This window comes from Perca fluviatilis, chromosome 23 (assembly GCF_010015445.1).
Source record: "Perca fluviatilis chromosome 23, GENO_Pfluv_1.0, whole genome shotgun sequence".
Taxonomy (NCBI): Eukaryota; Metazoa; Chordata; class Actinopteri; order Perciformes; family Percidae; genus Perca; species Perca fluviatilis.
Window position 1 is genome coordinate 16,818,805 of NC_053134.1, and position 14,242 is coordinate 16,833,046.

Below are 14,242 nucleotides of genomic sequence, written 5' to 3' on the forward strand. Positions count from 1 at the left end.
CAGACGGCAACATACAGTACATGATATTGTGCTAAGAGAGATGAGACATGTTCCTGGCAAAAAGTTAACTTAGAAGACATAAAAATAAAGATCCAGCATTGTTCTTTTGTTGCATTTTAGAGCTAGTTAGTCTTAGTATTATAAGTTTGATAAGGAAAAATATCTGTTATTTTGTTTTAGTGTAACCCTGCTTGGCTGCTAAACGTCCCCAAATTAAATACAGAGCTGCTAACATTACCCTATGCTCTGATTATAGTAGAATAACAGTTATGTGCGTAAACTATCCTATCTTAGGCTTTTTTAACATAACCTGTGGCCACCTCAAGCTAATTAAATGCTTCTTGGCTTTGGAAGTAGCCAGTTTGTTACTGCTGTAGGCTGTAAGCTAGTTAGCCAGAAATGCTGATGATTGCGGTTCATGTTAAAGCAGACAAACACAGTGTTCAATAAAAAAAAAAAAAAGACATGACACACATAACTATTTAGATCCTGAATATTGTAGCACATACAATTTGCCTGTGTTGTATTTGTAGGTCTGTATTTGTATCCCATCCAGTACAGTTGTCAGCATAATGGACTCAATATAATGGTTCTCCAAAACCTGCGAATCCCACTCATCCGGCAGTGCTGCAAAGCTCAAGCTAAACATTCAAAAATGTTGGCAAGATTAAGTGCCAGATGACCCGCATCTGCCCTTCTCACCTCTTTCAGCTCTCTGCATGAAGTGTTATCTGACTGAGATGAAGGTGTTCAGAAATAGGAAGAGCAATACAAAGAGAAATGTGAAAAGAGTCAGCTGCTGGCAAGTTTTTTTTTATTTTACTTTAAAATTCTGCTGACATGTTAACCTGTTTGTCACAAAAACACCTCCCTAGGAAAAGCAGCCTGAATAAACCCTGTGCGTGCCCCTCCCCAACTCCTTTAAAGATAAATGTTTGTCACGGCGAAGGAACGTTTAATCAACTCAAATGTGAATACATTTTTCCAGTGTTGCCAAAAGCCAACTCCCACACACTGAAAATCAAGGGGGATTTTCAACCAGTGGAGAAAATCAAATTAGTGACAGTTAGCAGTAATATCCATCTGGCCCGTCCCGGTGAGAGTCGAAGCTCAGCTTTAATGGTTTGTAAGCTCTGATTGTATTGGAATCCAGTGCTTTGTTTGTTTGTGGTCAGTCTTGTAAATAATGTTCTGATTGAAACTGATTAAAATGAACTGTAATTCTCCACCCTACTGCACTGGCCTCACAGACACAGCTTTACTTTGTGGTGATGTTCACTGTAGGTGCAGCATGCGTGTGTGTGTGTGTGGTGTGTAGGCATCTGGCTTTTTTACTTTTTCATTTCATACACTACACACTGTGTTGTGTATGAATGTTGCTTTGCAGTGTAATACTTTTTGTTTTGTCTATATGAAACTGTATTACCATGTCATAATACAGTTGCAGTGTATGTTTTGTCTATCAACTTTGGATTAGATTTTTTCCCATCGTACTCATCTACATCAAACAGGGAAATCTTTTTCACATCTGAGATAATTGCTTTAAGGTAATTTTCATGTATATGACAACCATAAAATAAGGAAAAGTCCGTTTTAATTAAATATCTGCTGGCTCTTTAGCTTCTATATGCTCCACGGTGTTCACCAGCTAGCTCCTCGCTAATTTCTGCCATTTGGTGCTGGGCAGCCAGTTTACAGTCGGTTTATCTGAGCTTTTTCATTGCAAATAGCTGCCTGCTGCAGTTGGAAACAGGAGTTAATAAAAATTGAGAATTTACTAAAACGATAAAGTTGTGGTTTAGTAAAACAAAAACGGTGAGTAAAGAGATGCTTTCAAAAAAAAAGCTGAAGGGAACTGCAGAGTTGGGTGATAATTCACGGTGGGTTTATTGCTGCGAGCAATACCTGTCACATTGCACATAGTCATTTGACTCATTGTTGATAAAAAATGTTTTTTTTACCACAGCACACAATATGGAGTGTTGTAATAGTCACATGTGTCACACAAGTGGAAAGAACACATGAAAATGGACTCATCTGTCTTATGTTGCTAGTGCCAAATATAAACTGCTGCTAGATCAGTTTTTTCTATTTTTCACCTAAATGTATTTGTATTCCCAGATCCTGCAGTTCTTTGAAACCTAGAGAAACGAGAAATATGCCACACTATCACTTCCCAGTGGAACACAGTCCTATGAGCTTGCCTACACTTACCAGCAGTAAACCAGCATAACTGGCTCCGCACTACAGTATAGATAAAGTACAGTGTTCTCTGCGAGAGAAGGACAGAGCGACAGGCTGCTGGGATGCAGGAAAGCAGTTAGGGTTAACAGGATTACTGTAACTGCATTCGAATGGCTACGGCTCTTCAAAACGCATCTGAGAATGGGGTATTTCCTGTCGGGGAGTATTTTGGGAACTCCCACATTCGGTAGCACAAGGTCCTTTTTCACAGGGGGAGGGGGAGGGAGCTTTTTCTGCAGTTTTTTCTTTTGTCTGCTTAACGATTTTTTTGTGAGCTTCTAAGAAACACATGCGTTGTACCATAAACAATCCTCTGAGATTCCCACAGTCCAACAGCAGATAGGAAAAGAAACTTGCTGTGTGTGTGTGTGTGTGTGTGTGTGTGTGTGTGTGTGTGTGTGTGTGTGTGTGTGTGTGTGTGTGTGTGTGTGTGTGTGTGTGTGTGTGTGTGTGTGTGTGCGCGTCTTTCAGAGTATTTTGCACACAGAGGGAACAATCCGTTACATTGTGTGTTGCTTGTCAGGAGAAAAGAGACAGGATGAGATATCCACCGTTAAAAAAAAAACAGTCTGTTGTAGTCCAATTATGGGAAATTATTTAAGTTATGAACCATCTAAGGACCAGTTAGCACGTGGGTGTCTACTGTACATATTGACTTCTAAACTCAAGTCAGAAATGGGGTTTACACTGAAACTACTCATACAAACAATAAAGACACAATAGAAGCATGGAAATCAAAAGGTTAGGTTTAACATCTGTTCTAAGGCTACTGAAGAGTGAAGGAAACTGTGTTGCAGTGATGTATGCATGTACGGTACATCACTGCTATAATTATTAACCTAGAGCTCTAATAACTAAATTTATAAATTTCTCATCAGATTGGAGAGAGAGCAGAGTTCCTGAACAAGTCGGCACAGAAGAGGTAAAAACATACTTTTAGTGGAGCATGTAAGCAACTAAAGACGGTTGACCACACTGTGTATAATATCCAAAGTGGTCCCATGCTGTGCTAACTATTATTTGCTCTGCTCACAGCACTATGAAGGCATCTCATTCTCCTGTGGTGTCCAAGATAGACAACAGGCTGGAGCAGTACACCTCCGCTGCTCAGGTAAGCATTTATTCAACTGTATAATCACAAATAGGCAGCAGTATGTCATCATAATGGGTGACACATGACACTGTAGTTGCTAAATTTTAATTTCCGTGTCATGCACAATGGTTGTCCTAACCCATTTGGGATTATAAAACACAGCTGCTGTCAAAAATATAACAAGACTTCTAGCAGGAACACATATACAAAACCAAATGAAAAAACATCAGTTATAATAAAATACAGTATGTATTTATATATACTTTAAATGACTTACATTTATCTATACATTTCAAATATATTTTATACAAAGTAGCAGAAGACTTTAAAAAAAAAGCCTACGGGCCTAGTTTAACCTCATAAAAGGCTTTTTTCATCATACTTTATGTATGTAAGTGGCTAACTTGAATATTTCATATGTGAATAGCCAACTCAGTCTTGTATTATCTTACTAAAAGTATTTAGTGTTTCCCAGTTAAAAAGACAATAGAAAACTAAATAAAACTCTGCTGTCACAGCCAGATAATGGAGCAAAGGTCATCCTGGATGTGGCGTCAACATCATGGGTCACGTTGCAAATAATGTAAAGTAGAATTTGAAATCAGATTTGAGCAACAGGACTGAGAAAAAATATATAGAATCCTGAATTCAGTTAGTTCAGAGTTCACATATATTGCCAAAAGTCAATTTCCTGATCTGATTCAAGTCTTAGTAAGCTACAAATCCGATTTTGGTTGCTACTTTGGGCCTAAAAGTTGCCCAAAAGTTCCCATCCGTTACTCTGTAAGAATTTGTCACCGTTGTTATACCTTATTAGCCAGCTCATGTGGGTTTTAACCTTTTTTTTTAAGAGTTTTTTTTTTATTTTTATCTGAGCTTTTCAGAACAGCAATCCCTGCTATTCACCAATTTAAACCCACCTCTGTGTCTCAGCAGAGAGAGAACAAGGAGTCTCGATCCCCCCGCTCTGGAGCTGTGGATCTACCAATGGTTACCGACAGCATTCGAAACATCAAGAGCATGTGGGAGAAAGGCAACGTGTTCGGCTCACCTGGAAGTGGCGGGAGCCCGTTCAAGGTAAAAGACGAGGTGTTGGAGGATGTGAGACAGTTAATCAAACTTTGTGTGTGACTGGAGCAGAGAGAGAGAGATGGAGGGAGAGGAAAGAGCCCAATTCACTAGCACTTCCTGCTCGGCCTCGTTGCCGATGACGACCAGGCTTAGCTGACCTTTGACCCTATCCAAACAGGAAGCAGCTGTGATGAAGACAGGCGTGGCGGGTCGCATTAACGACTGGCTGAATAAAACCCCGGAGAGCGGCAAAATGCCAGGAGGAAGGCCAACGGTAGGTCGTTGTCGTAGCAACCCTTGTCCCTGCTGCTAGGAAGTACAGTACGTGTACTGTACAGCTCAGGGTCCTATAGAGCAATAACAGAATGTGTGACTATTTTGGTCATGGGTTCCATACACTTTTTGTAATAAAACATTTAAAAGCAAAAATCCTATCAGATGCAGGACCGTGGGCCAAAATCTTATCAAATAGGGGTCCGTGGTCTAGTTTGTGTCAGTTTTAGGGGTTCTTGATGTGAAAAAGTTTGGGAACTACTGCTATAGTGCACTCTGCCAGGGGGTCTGTGAAACGTTTTCAGATTCATTCATTTAAATTATAATGTAAAAAGGTATTATTTAAAAAAAAAAAAAAAAAGCTTCATAGTTCAACAAATATTTTCATTTTTAAATCTGTAATAGTTCATAGATTACTTTCTAATCTAACAAATCTACAACTCCTATAATCTACAAATATGATTAATACATGTCTAATATATTTCTTATACATTCCTCTTGTGTTGTTCTTTCACATAACTAAGACTATAGAAATGTAAAAAATAGGCTACATCATATTGTTCCAAGGGACATACATGAGGGGGTCTCTGGTATATTCTCTATCTTGTAAGGGCTCCTTGGCTGAGAAACGATTGAGAAGCTCTGCTATAGAGAAGCTGTGTTGATTAACCTGCATTATCGTTCTTTATATATGTGTAGATTTTTATCAACATGTATTACCTATCAAAGATGTTTTTCTTTAAATCTCAGGATCTACTTTAAAGGCGGCAAAATAAATCTTAATTCATCTTCTTGCTATGAGCAAGGAGGTCCTACATCAACACACAATGTTTTTTTTTCTTGTGCTCTCCTCACCGGTTTGAAGGGGGTGGGACTCAGTTGGAACAATGTGATGTCACATACTTCCATGTGCCAATCAGGATTTAGCAAAATTTGAATCTGAATCTGATGACAGTTGGTGGGTTATTTGGTCACTGCCAATTAAATCCAGTCCAACCACATAAATACAGTTGTTAATAATAATAAGCAGATTAGCGGAGTTTTGAGTGTTAAGCTCTTCATAAATAATACCTGAAGATGTTTTTTCATTATTTATTATTAGCTTATTAAGTCATGAATATTACATTTACAGAGAATTATTTATGGGGGATGTTAAGTGAAGTTGGGGACAGAACTTGACACATTAATGCAACATTTACTTTGTTCAAAAACATGTAAACCTCTCACTCATATATTGGCCCTGCAGTATTATTATTATTATTATTATTATTATTATTATTATTATGTCACAATTACTGCTGGTACATGTTCTATACAGTACAGATGTTTTATAATCATAGACAAAAGTCGGGTTGAGATATTATAGACTGTAAACAGTCTATGGATATTATCTGTCTGGCTCCACCTGGTGGCCACAAAGAAAAATAACTAAGTGTCCAAACTTGCCTCAGTCCACTTTTTTTTCTGATCAACTTTTTCTTTTTTCTTTTTTTATATGCGGACATACAGAACAGAGAAACACAAACTGAACAAGAACGAAAACTCTCAGCCACCCCCCACCCTCTGCAGTCTCGAGGAAAATAAAACAAATAAACAAACAGAAATCACACCTTGCCTAATCACTCTCCTCTAGTCTCAAACCACTTTTACATCTGTCATATGATACATATACAGTACATGTGGATATTGTAGACTTGGCATCAGTTTGGTATACACCGTCACTTATGCATTTTATCTTTCAGCTTATCATAAGCTTTGCTAGCAGAGTGTTTTTTCAGTCCTGGCTCCATGCCAGTGAATTGTGCCTCTCTTCACTCTTACCAATTTCATCCAAATTATTTATGTTAGAGCTTTCCAATGTCACAGATTATAGCTGGCGCTCAAATAGGTAACACACCGCAGGACAGACTGAGGATATGAACGAGACCTTTGACAAAGCTTTCCGAAATATTCCCGTCCCCAAATTTGACTTTGCATTGTGATGGAGTGTCCTCTAGACAAGCACCTCTCTGCTTGCCAGTGTCTGTCAACCTTTGCTCTCGTTCCTCAAGCTCTCCGTCCTCATCTGTCATTTCTTCTCCTCTCCATCTCAGATACTCTGCCCGCAAAATGACAACTATTTTCAAATTGACCTACAAATGCTGGGCACTCTGAGCACCACTGATAGGATGCTTTGTCTTTGCCTCTTGTTTTTCTGTCTCTCTCGGACAGGACCTGAAGCCTGTTGATGTCACCAACAAGAGGAGTCTATGGGAAAACAAAGGCGCTTCTCCAACCAAGGTAGCCATTATTTATTTCAACCTATGCACTAGTGTCATGATGAGGAATTTGCACGGTGATCAGAGTACCAGTCTCAACCATCGGGGGAAATCCAAGTGAGCCTCCAGATGAAGTTTTAACTATGCCAAATTGGTTTGTGGTCTTGAAAGGATTTCCTGTGGCTTTCCATAGTTTTCCAGATGTCAATCAAGAGAATGTTTTGTTAAAGAGATGGTGTAGGAATATTAGAATAATCTCACGATTTTGACCCTGATCGCAGCAATGGGAGTAACAGTCACTTCTGTTTGTTTTTGTTTTAAAGAACTCTCATAGCTAGTTGACCTCAACGTTAAATCTGGAATAAGCCTGGAGAGGTAAAGGAGTAATTGTTCCACGTTTCTTCAAAGCGCTTATCACAGAATGACCTCACACTCGGCCGTCACACTGTCAACGTTTTTTGCTCTGTGTTGTTGGCGAAGCTGCTCTCTGTTCTGCTGTGGTTGGACACTACTGCTTATTTTGATCATAGTGGTTTCTGTCCACAGTTAGATATTTATCATTTTGACATATGTGTCATACGTTCTGGCATACTCTCTTTCTAAATATTATTCAAGTCCCTTTACTCAACGGATGATGGGATAAAGCCTGACGCGTTTCTCACGCCCCGGATGTCCCACCCCTTCGCTATCTCCGCTATGCGGACTAACTGCCGCCCAGGACGGTTGTGATTTGGTTTAAAGAAATACAAACAAGCCAGAGTGTTTTCCCCCCTGTCCCAGAATAGACCGTGTAGCCAGACCATTCTCCATCACTGACACAGCACTGTAGAGATGGGTCTGGCAATGCGAGACTACTTTACACACAAACTCGCAACATTTTGAAGGATGTAATTATCTGCATTTTGTAAATATTGAGCAATAAACATCAATTGCTTTCCAAATTGCACATGCAACTTGGAATGAAGGAATTCAACTTGTAAAGCATGTGTGCCAAATGTTCCAAGTGCTGTAAAATAAAAAGGAGCAAAGAACATATCAACGAAGCCATAGGAAAGCCAATTTTAAAGCATTTCGTCGTTAACACCCATAACTTGTTAAAGCCGACTCAACAAAACCCAGCAGATTACAGTTCAGTGTACTTTCTGTGTTGTAAAACAACCTTTTACAGTGCGCCTGTTGTCCAACCCTGGGCTGAATGCTTTTCACAAATGGCTGTACACATCACCGCTCCTTCTCTTCTGACGACCACAAATCACTACTCTCAGTCCAGCTTCACTTGAATTTATATTGCCCTAATGGAGAAACTGTTTACAGTATTCTTTATAAGCATGGTGCCTTGCTGAGTTGCACAATGGCCGTTTGACATTATTGAATCACTGTTATATCACCTCACATTTTTAAACAAGTCTGACTTAACCTGACATGAATAAGTTGTCTTATCTTTATTTCTATACATAAAACTGTGTTTTTAGAGCTGCTTAGTAGAAGTGAAACCCCACATTTAAAAAGACCAAGAAGTACTATCTTCCCCATTTACTTTATTATAAACCTTCCTTGCTTGGTAGTAGTGCCAACAGCTGCAGTGCAGACCGGAGGCTGTGGTCCGCCACAGTCAGTAGTTGGGTTGGAGGGCACCAGGCGGTGGTCTGCACTGACGTAAAAAGGGCCCTATTCAGGAAAGGTAGCAGTTAGCAACCTTGTCATTATCGAATCATGCTAGTATGCTGTGATGTCAGGGAAGGCAAGATGATCAGGATAACGATCGGTGAGGAAGATCTGGATACAGTAGGTTCAAGAGTCCGTATAGGTGGAAGTGTACGATCAAAAGTGGACTGGAGGCTTTGCAGGTATGGTTTGCTAATTATCTGCATCTGTCTTTACCTTCCTGTCTTCATGTTTTGCAGGTGGCAGGCAGAGGGGAGACCAAATCAGTCGCCAACGGTGAGTTTTTACAAGGCGCCAAAAGTGTCAGCTTGTATCTGCAGAGCTAGTGAATACGTGCATGCATGCAGCAGTTGCCGGGTGAACTTGCAACTCCAAAATGTCAACTTTTCAGAACCTCTGAAATACTGCATTGTTCTTAGCTTGGCCACAGTGCATTTTTCGAATTGTTTTTTTTAGAAACCAACATACAGGGGATTTTCTTAGTGCTTAATCCTTTAGTTGAAATAAAAAAATGGAAATGAGTTGCAAGGTTTTAAAAGTGGCAATATGCTTTTATAAGCATGTAGGCAGCGAACTTGCTGACAGTCTGAAAAAAAGGACATGGACAGACATTTGTCTCCTTTTGAAACTTTTACTGTCCTCAGCCAATTCTTTCTTGAGCCAGTGAGGAGCTACACACTGTGCATAGAGGTTCAAGATATTCATTCCCACAAGATCCCACCAATATCCATTCAATAACCCACCAGTAGAAGTAGCTAGTGTAACAAAAAGCACATGATCCCTCGCTGGCGTACCATCAGCAAGCCGTTGCAATTGTATTTGTTGGGACAAATGTTCCAGCACTTTTGCAAGATGGTCATTTTTTTCAGAGATTGAAGGTGTGGCCTTCTCGTTAAGTGTGTCATCTTGCCCCTGTCTCTTTGATTTATGCGACACCATGTGTCCCAAAACCAATAACTGACCCTACTGTATCATAGCCTCCCCTGCAGTCTTTTATAATTTGCTGTTTGGCCTTTTGCACCACAGCATTTTAATGCCACTTTAACATTGCTTGCTATTTTAAAATCAGATGTCAGGGCAGCCTCCTCCTCCTTTTGTTCTCCCAGTGGGCAGAAGGGGCTTTTGGCCTTGAGGGATTCTGTACATGTCTGTGTAATGTGTTAGTTGTTCAACACACAGCATCACGCACACATAAATTTCACCTCTGCAAACCCACTCAACAGCCATCTTGACGCCACTCAAACCTTTCAGCTTTTCCAATTATGTGCACGTCCACTTGCGCCGCACAGAGGCAGTGTTCCAGCCAGGCCGGTTTGTCACATTAATAGCTGGTATGTTGGAGATTAGCACACCATCGCAGTCTGACTCAGATGATGACAGAGGCTTTGTATAGATTTTGTATTTCTTGCTGGCTGCAGCACCTTAGAGGCATTTGACACCACACTGGACCACGTACGAGTTAGCAGCCTCACACTCTCCACATGCTTGGCTCTAATAGAGATCTTCCAAAATAATGTTCACCATTTTGGAAGTTTAAATCTCTGGCTGTACTGAATTTAGAACGATAACTTTCAAGTTTGAATTTTTTTTTTGGCCTCTTGATTCAAAATTAATTATAGCAGTTTGGAAAATGACCAACATACAACATCGTCATACTACTAGCATGGATAAGAAGCCTATCTCGATATGAAGACCCATAGTTTTTAGAATGGATATTTGCAAGTCTGATTTTGGGTTTATGTTTACTGCCATTTTGTCAGTCTCTTGGAGCCAGCAAATCTAAATTTGAGCAAGTTGTGAGGGGAGTCTGGGTGGAGCTAAAGTAAGCAAGTAGCAACAAGTACCGTCTAGTAGATCTGTCAATCAAGCAAACACCCCCAAAAATGTCCCTCTCAAAGAATTTTGACATAGAAACAAAAGCAGTAAAATTATTTTGATTCCTTGTTAAAAAGTAAAATAATGAAGAGCGGAGGATCTTGTTACAGTCAACGTTTTATGGAAGCAAGCATCAAGTGGCCTTCAAACTGCACGTTGACTGCATTTAACAGCATGTGGTGTTTGTTGCATTGTCTGACCCTCGGTGTCACAGGGTTAAAGTTATTAACCCACACCTGTCTGCAGACTCATAGTAATACCGCTGATGGACTCGTCTTCTGTCTTTCACCAGGTATGGGGCACTAATGTCTTGAAGGAGCCACTGCAGCTGGGGACCACGACAATCCAAGACTCTTCCTTTGACTTTGTCTTAAGAACCAAATAATGATCACATTCCCAAGAGGGACCCCAAGAAAACGGAGGGACAGGAGAGATGCTGTCCAAGCACTGTACCGAAACAGCATCATATTTTTGTACGGTTGCCACGTATATAGTGCCTTTGCACAATGATTTTTGCTTTCTAAAAGAAACAAAATGCTGTGAAATTTGGACAATTGTAATTACTATTACTAATTACTTTATACAATCCTGCCAGGAAGAAAAAAAAAATTATTAAATTTTGATTTTGTTCTACTCCATGCCGACAGATTTGATAGAGACGGAGTAGATGAGTTAAAAGTTTCCACATTCCAGAGAGATGGTTGAATCAGTTCTCTCCCTCATACAGTACATTTTCCATCTCTTTTTTTATTTATATTTAAAGCAAAAGCTTCACACATTGCTATTTTATTCAACGTTCACCAGTTTCAGGATAGAAATATAAGCACTTAGAATTTAGCTGATTTCACTTTTATTATGTCTTACCAATAGTGCAGCAATGGTCTGAGTAATATATGTTAGCACATGTGATGTTTTGAATATGACCTATCATACTGTATCTTATATAACATCTTTATACTCGTAACAAAAGGTATTTTTTTTTTTTTTTTATCCAGAAACTATTCACCAACAGGCAGTTAATTTCGGTGGTGAGGAGTGTTGAATATTCAGAAGTCCATTATGACTTTTATAATCCTTAATGTCATTTTTATTTATGTTTTAATGTGTTTTGTCCTTTTCTATTTCTAGCTGTTTTGTAGCTTTTGTACCTGTTTGATCACTTTAAAATCTTCAGACATTCCTCTTAAAAAGCAGGTGCACAAGGTGCCTTCGTTGTAGGTTTGACAATGTAGGAAATCAGCAAACCAACCCTCTTAAATCTACCTTAACTTCTACTAATTACTAACTTCTTTATTGTCTCTATGCACACTCTTATGCTCAGCGATCATTTTCTAATTGAGGGCATACAAAGTAAAATCAGGGTGCCTAAGCTTAACAATAACAATAATAGTACAATACAAGGATATTTACCACTATGTAAGTCTTTTCGCCTTATGATTGCAATAAAAAAAAAAGTTTGACAGCTGAGGTACAGTACATGATAGCCTCAAAGCAACTCAATCTGATATTAGGACTTATGACGTCTTGAGTAGCACATTCCCTTTCATAGTTTTTGCGCGGCACAAGCTTTGATAATAACGGTTTGACGGGGCATTAAATTGATCGATGTTACTGCTCAAAAGTCTGACAATCACATTCCATGGCTCCTAAAAAAGAGCAGGGGAGCTTGACCAAAATATTTTTAAGCGTGATTTAATGTGACATTGTTTTGTTTTAATACAGTGGTTTTATAATGCCGTTTTTTTTTTTTTTTTTTACAACCTTGTGTCCATGTTATGTTTTTTAAAAGTTCTTCTATGTTTAACCAGACACTTGTTTGTGTAGCGCGAAGCCTATGCAAAACTATCTGTATTCTCTCTAAACGCTCCCAATGTCATACAAGTGGGCAGTTACCAACTGGATGAATGTTTTAAACATTGTACGCTTCACTCAACAGCAATAAAGACATTGAGGTATTCCACATTGTTAAGTTTCCTTCCATAACTCCACCATTCTACTATGGACTACATTGTATACTGTATGTGCCCATTGCAGCACAGCAGGTTGAAAAAATTGTCTTATTATGGAGCCATGATACTGACAAAACAGTTAGCACCAATCATTTGATGGAATAAATTAAAACAATTTATTTTTCTCTTCTATTTGTCTTTCACTAGGCCATTTTAGTTTTATTTTTACTATTCCTATGTTTTCCCCATGCCACATTTGCAATTTACTCATGCTACCTTAACTGAAAACCCCAGTGGTGGAAGTATTCAGATCCTTCAGAAGAAGTACTAATGTAACAAAAATGTGGGTGGTCAAAGGTGCACATGCTGTACATAAAACATTCATAACAACACATACTAATATAAATATTGATATCCCTGAGAATGTGAACAGAATTTTGACACACTCACTCTCTCACTCACTCACTCTCACACACACACACACCATCAGATCCTATGTTTTTGTATTGTCCGTCTCATTCATCAGTCTAATTGCTGAAGGAACCAAAGACTTGCTAAACCTGGCTGTTCTTATTTTATTTTGCAGAATCCTACCATTGCCCCGATAGCTCCTTAGTTGGAACCTATTGTGCAGAGGGTGAGCAGGGTCACGTAGAATCTGCTCCGCCTTACTCACAATAAGGTCCATACACAGCTGAGCAGCTGACATCTGGTCACACCACTCCCAATGACCCATCTCGCCATACTGACCATGCCTATTCTGGTCTAGGCTGCACATGTTTCCAAACTCGCAAATCAGACCAAAGGACAGGATACTCTGAAGGACAGCCTTGTAAAACAGTTGCAACATATATTGATCCACATTAAAAATGAACAGTTTACGTAAAAAGAACATTCGTTGTTGCAGTTTTTTTTTTACCTTTTCAGTGGCACATATCAAACTTAAGCTGGTCATCAATCTCTATCCCTTAGTATGTATGTGTTAACTCGTTTGATGGGTTCATTATTAACTTGGATGAGTGGGATTTCTTATTTACTACGTCTAAAATCTATGACCATTCCTTTGTTTTAGTCACATATATTTACTGCAATAAATCCAAAAATGACCTCAATGCGTTATCAGATATTAAGGAAGCATGCTTGAAATACTATCTTTTCTGACAACAACGCTAATGCCAGTATTCTCCTTTCCGTTCCGTGACGGAATTTCTGTTTGTGTTTTGGCCTGTGTGTTGTTATCATAGATATAAAACAATGGTTGTTATCAACTGCCCAGTTTTACAGTCAGGCCGGGTTGCCAGATATACCTGTAAAAACGTAAACCCAGCGCGCTACAGCTGTAACGGTAGTACAGCCATGAAAGAAGCAAACAAAGAGGATCAACATAGATAGATTCTACCCGACCTAAAAAAAAACGTTACAAACCCCGGGTAAATATTGGAGATGTATTTGAAAGATGGAGACAGCTGAGTTGGCTAATTTCCTCCTGAACAGGTAAGCATTAGCTAGCTAGCTTCAGGCTAATTTATCACGGCTACAAGGGACGGGCATTTTCTGTGATTTGAACATTTGTGTACTGACATTGAATTATATAGCTAGAGTACGCGAGTTGGTTACTCGCAAAAACAATCGAGACACAGCCAGTAAAGTGATTCCGACTGGTCCTGGCAAACGCCGCCATGCTAACCCTGCTAGCTAGTTACCGGTGGACCAGGCAAGCGGTCACGGCTGTTACAACGTATAGCCGAAAACGGTGGGTTATTTTAAGCCTAGAGAGGGGGGGCTGTAAATCGGGAAGAGAGGATCGTGAGTTT

General features: G+C 39.4%; 1 protein-coding gene across 9 annotated transcripts in view; it reads left to right on the forward strand.

The window, feature by feature from the left end:
• The window catches only part of cald1a (caldesmon 1a), a 60,186-nt gene extending 47,747 nt beyond the window's left edge, over window positions 1-12,439 (forward strand). For 5 of the 9 annotated variants that reach the window (XM_039791235.1, XM_039791237.1, XM_039791242.1 and 2 more), the window contains 7 exons: window positions 3,123-3,166; window positions 3,280-3,355; window positions 4,271-4,414; window positions 4,587-4,682; window positions 6,893-6,961; window positions 8,844-8,880; window positions 10,772-12,439. In XM_039791235.1, the coding sequence (XP_039647169.1) occupies window positions 3,123-3,166; window positions 3,280-3,355; window positions 4,271-4,414; window positions 4,587-4,682; window positions 6,893-6,961; window positions 8,844-8,880; window positions 10,772-10,785 (480 nt within the window). In that variant the 3' untranslated portion in view covers window positions 10,786-12,439. Of the gene's footprint in view, window positions 1-3,122; window positions 3,167-3,279; window positions 3,356-4,270; window positions 4,415-4,586; window positions 4,683-6,892; window positions 6,962-7,262; window positions 7,315-8,843; window positions 8,881-10,771 lie in introns of all 9 variants that reach the window. The other 4 variants (XR_005638117.1, XR_005638118.1, XM_039791238.1 and 1 more) reach the window with 4 other exon arrangements.
• Window positions 12,440-14,242: the final 1,803 nt, after the last annotated feature.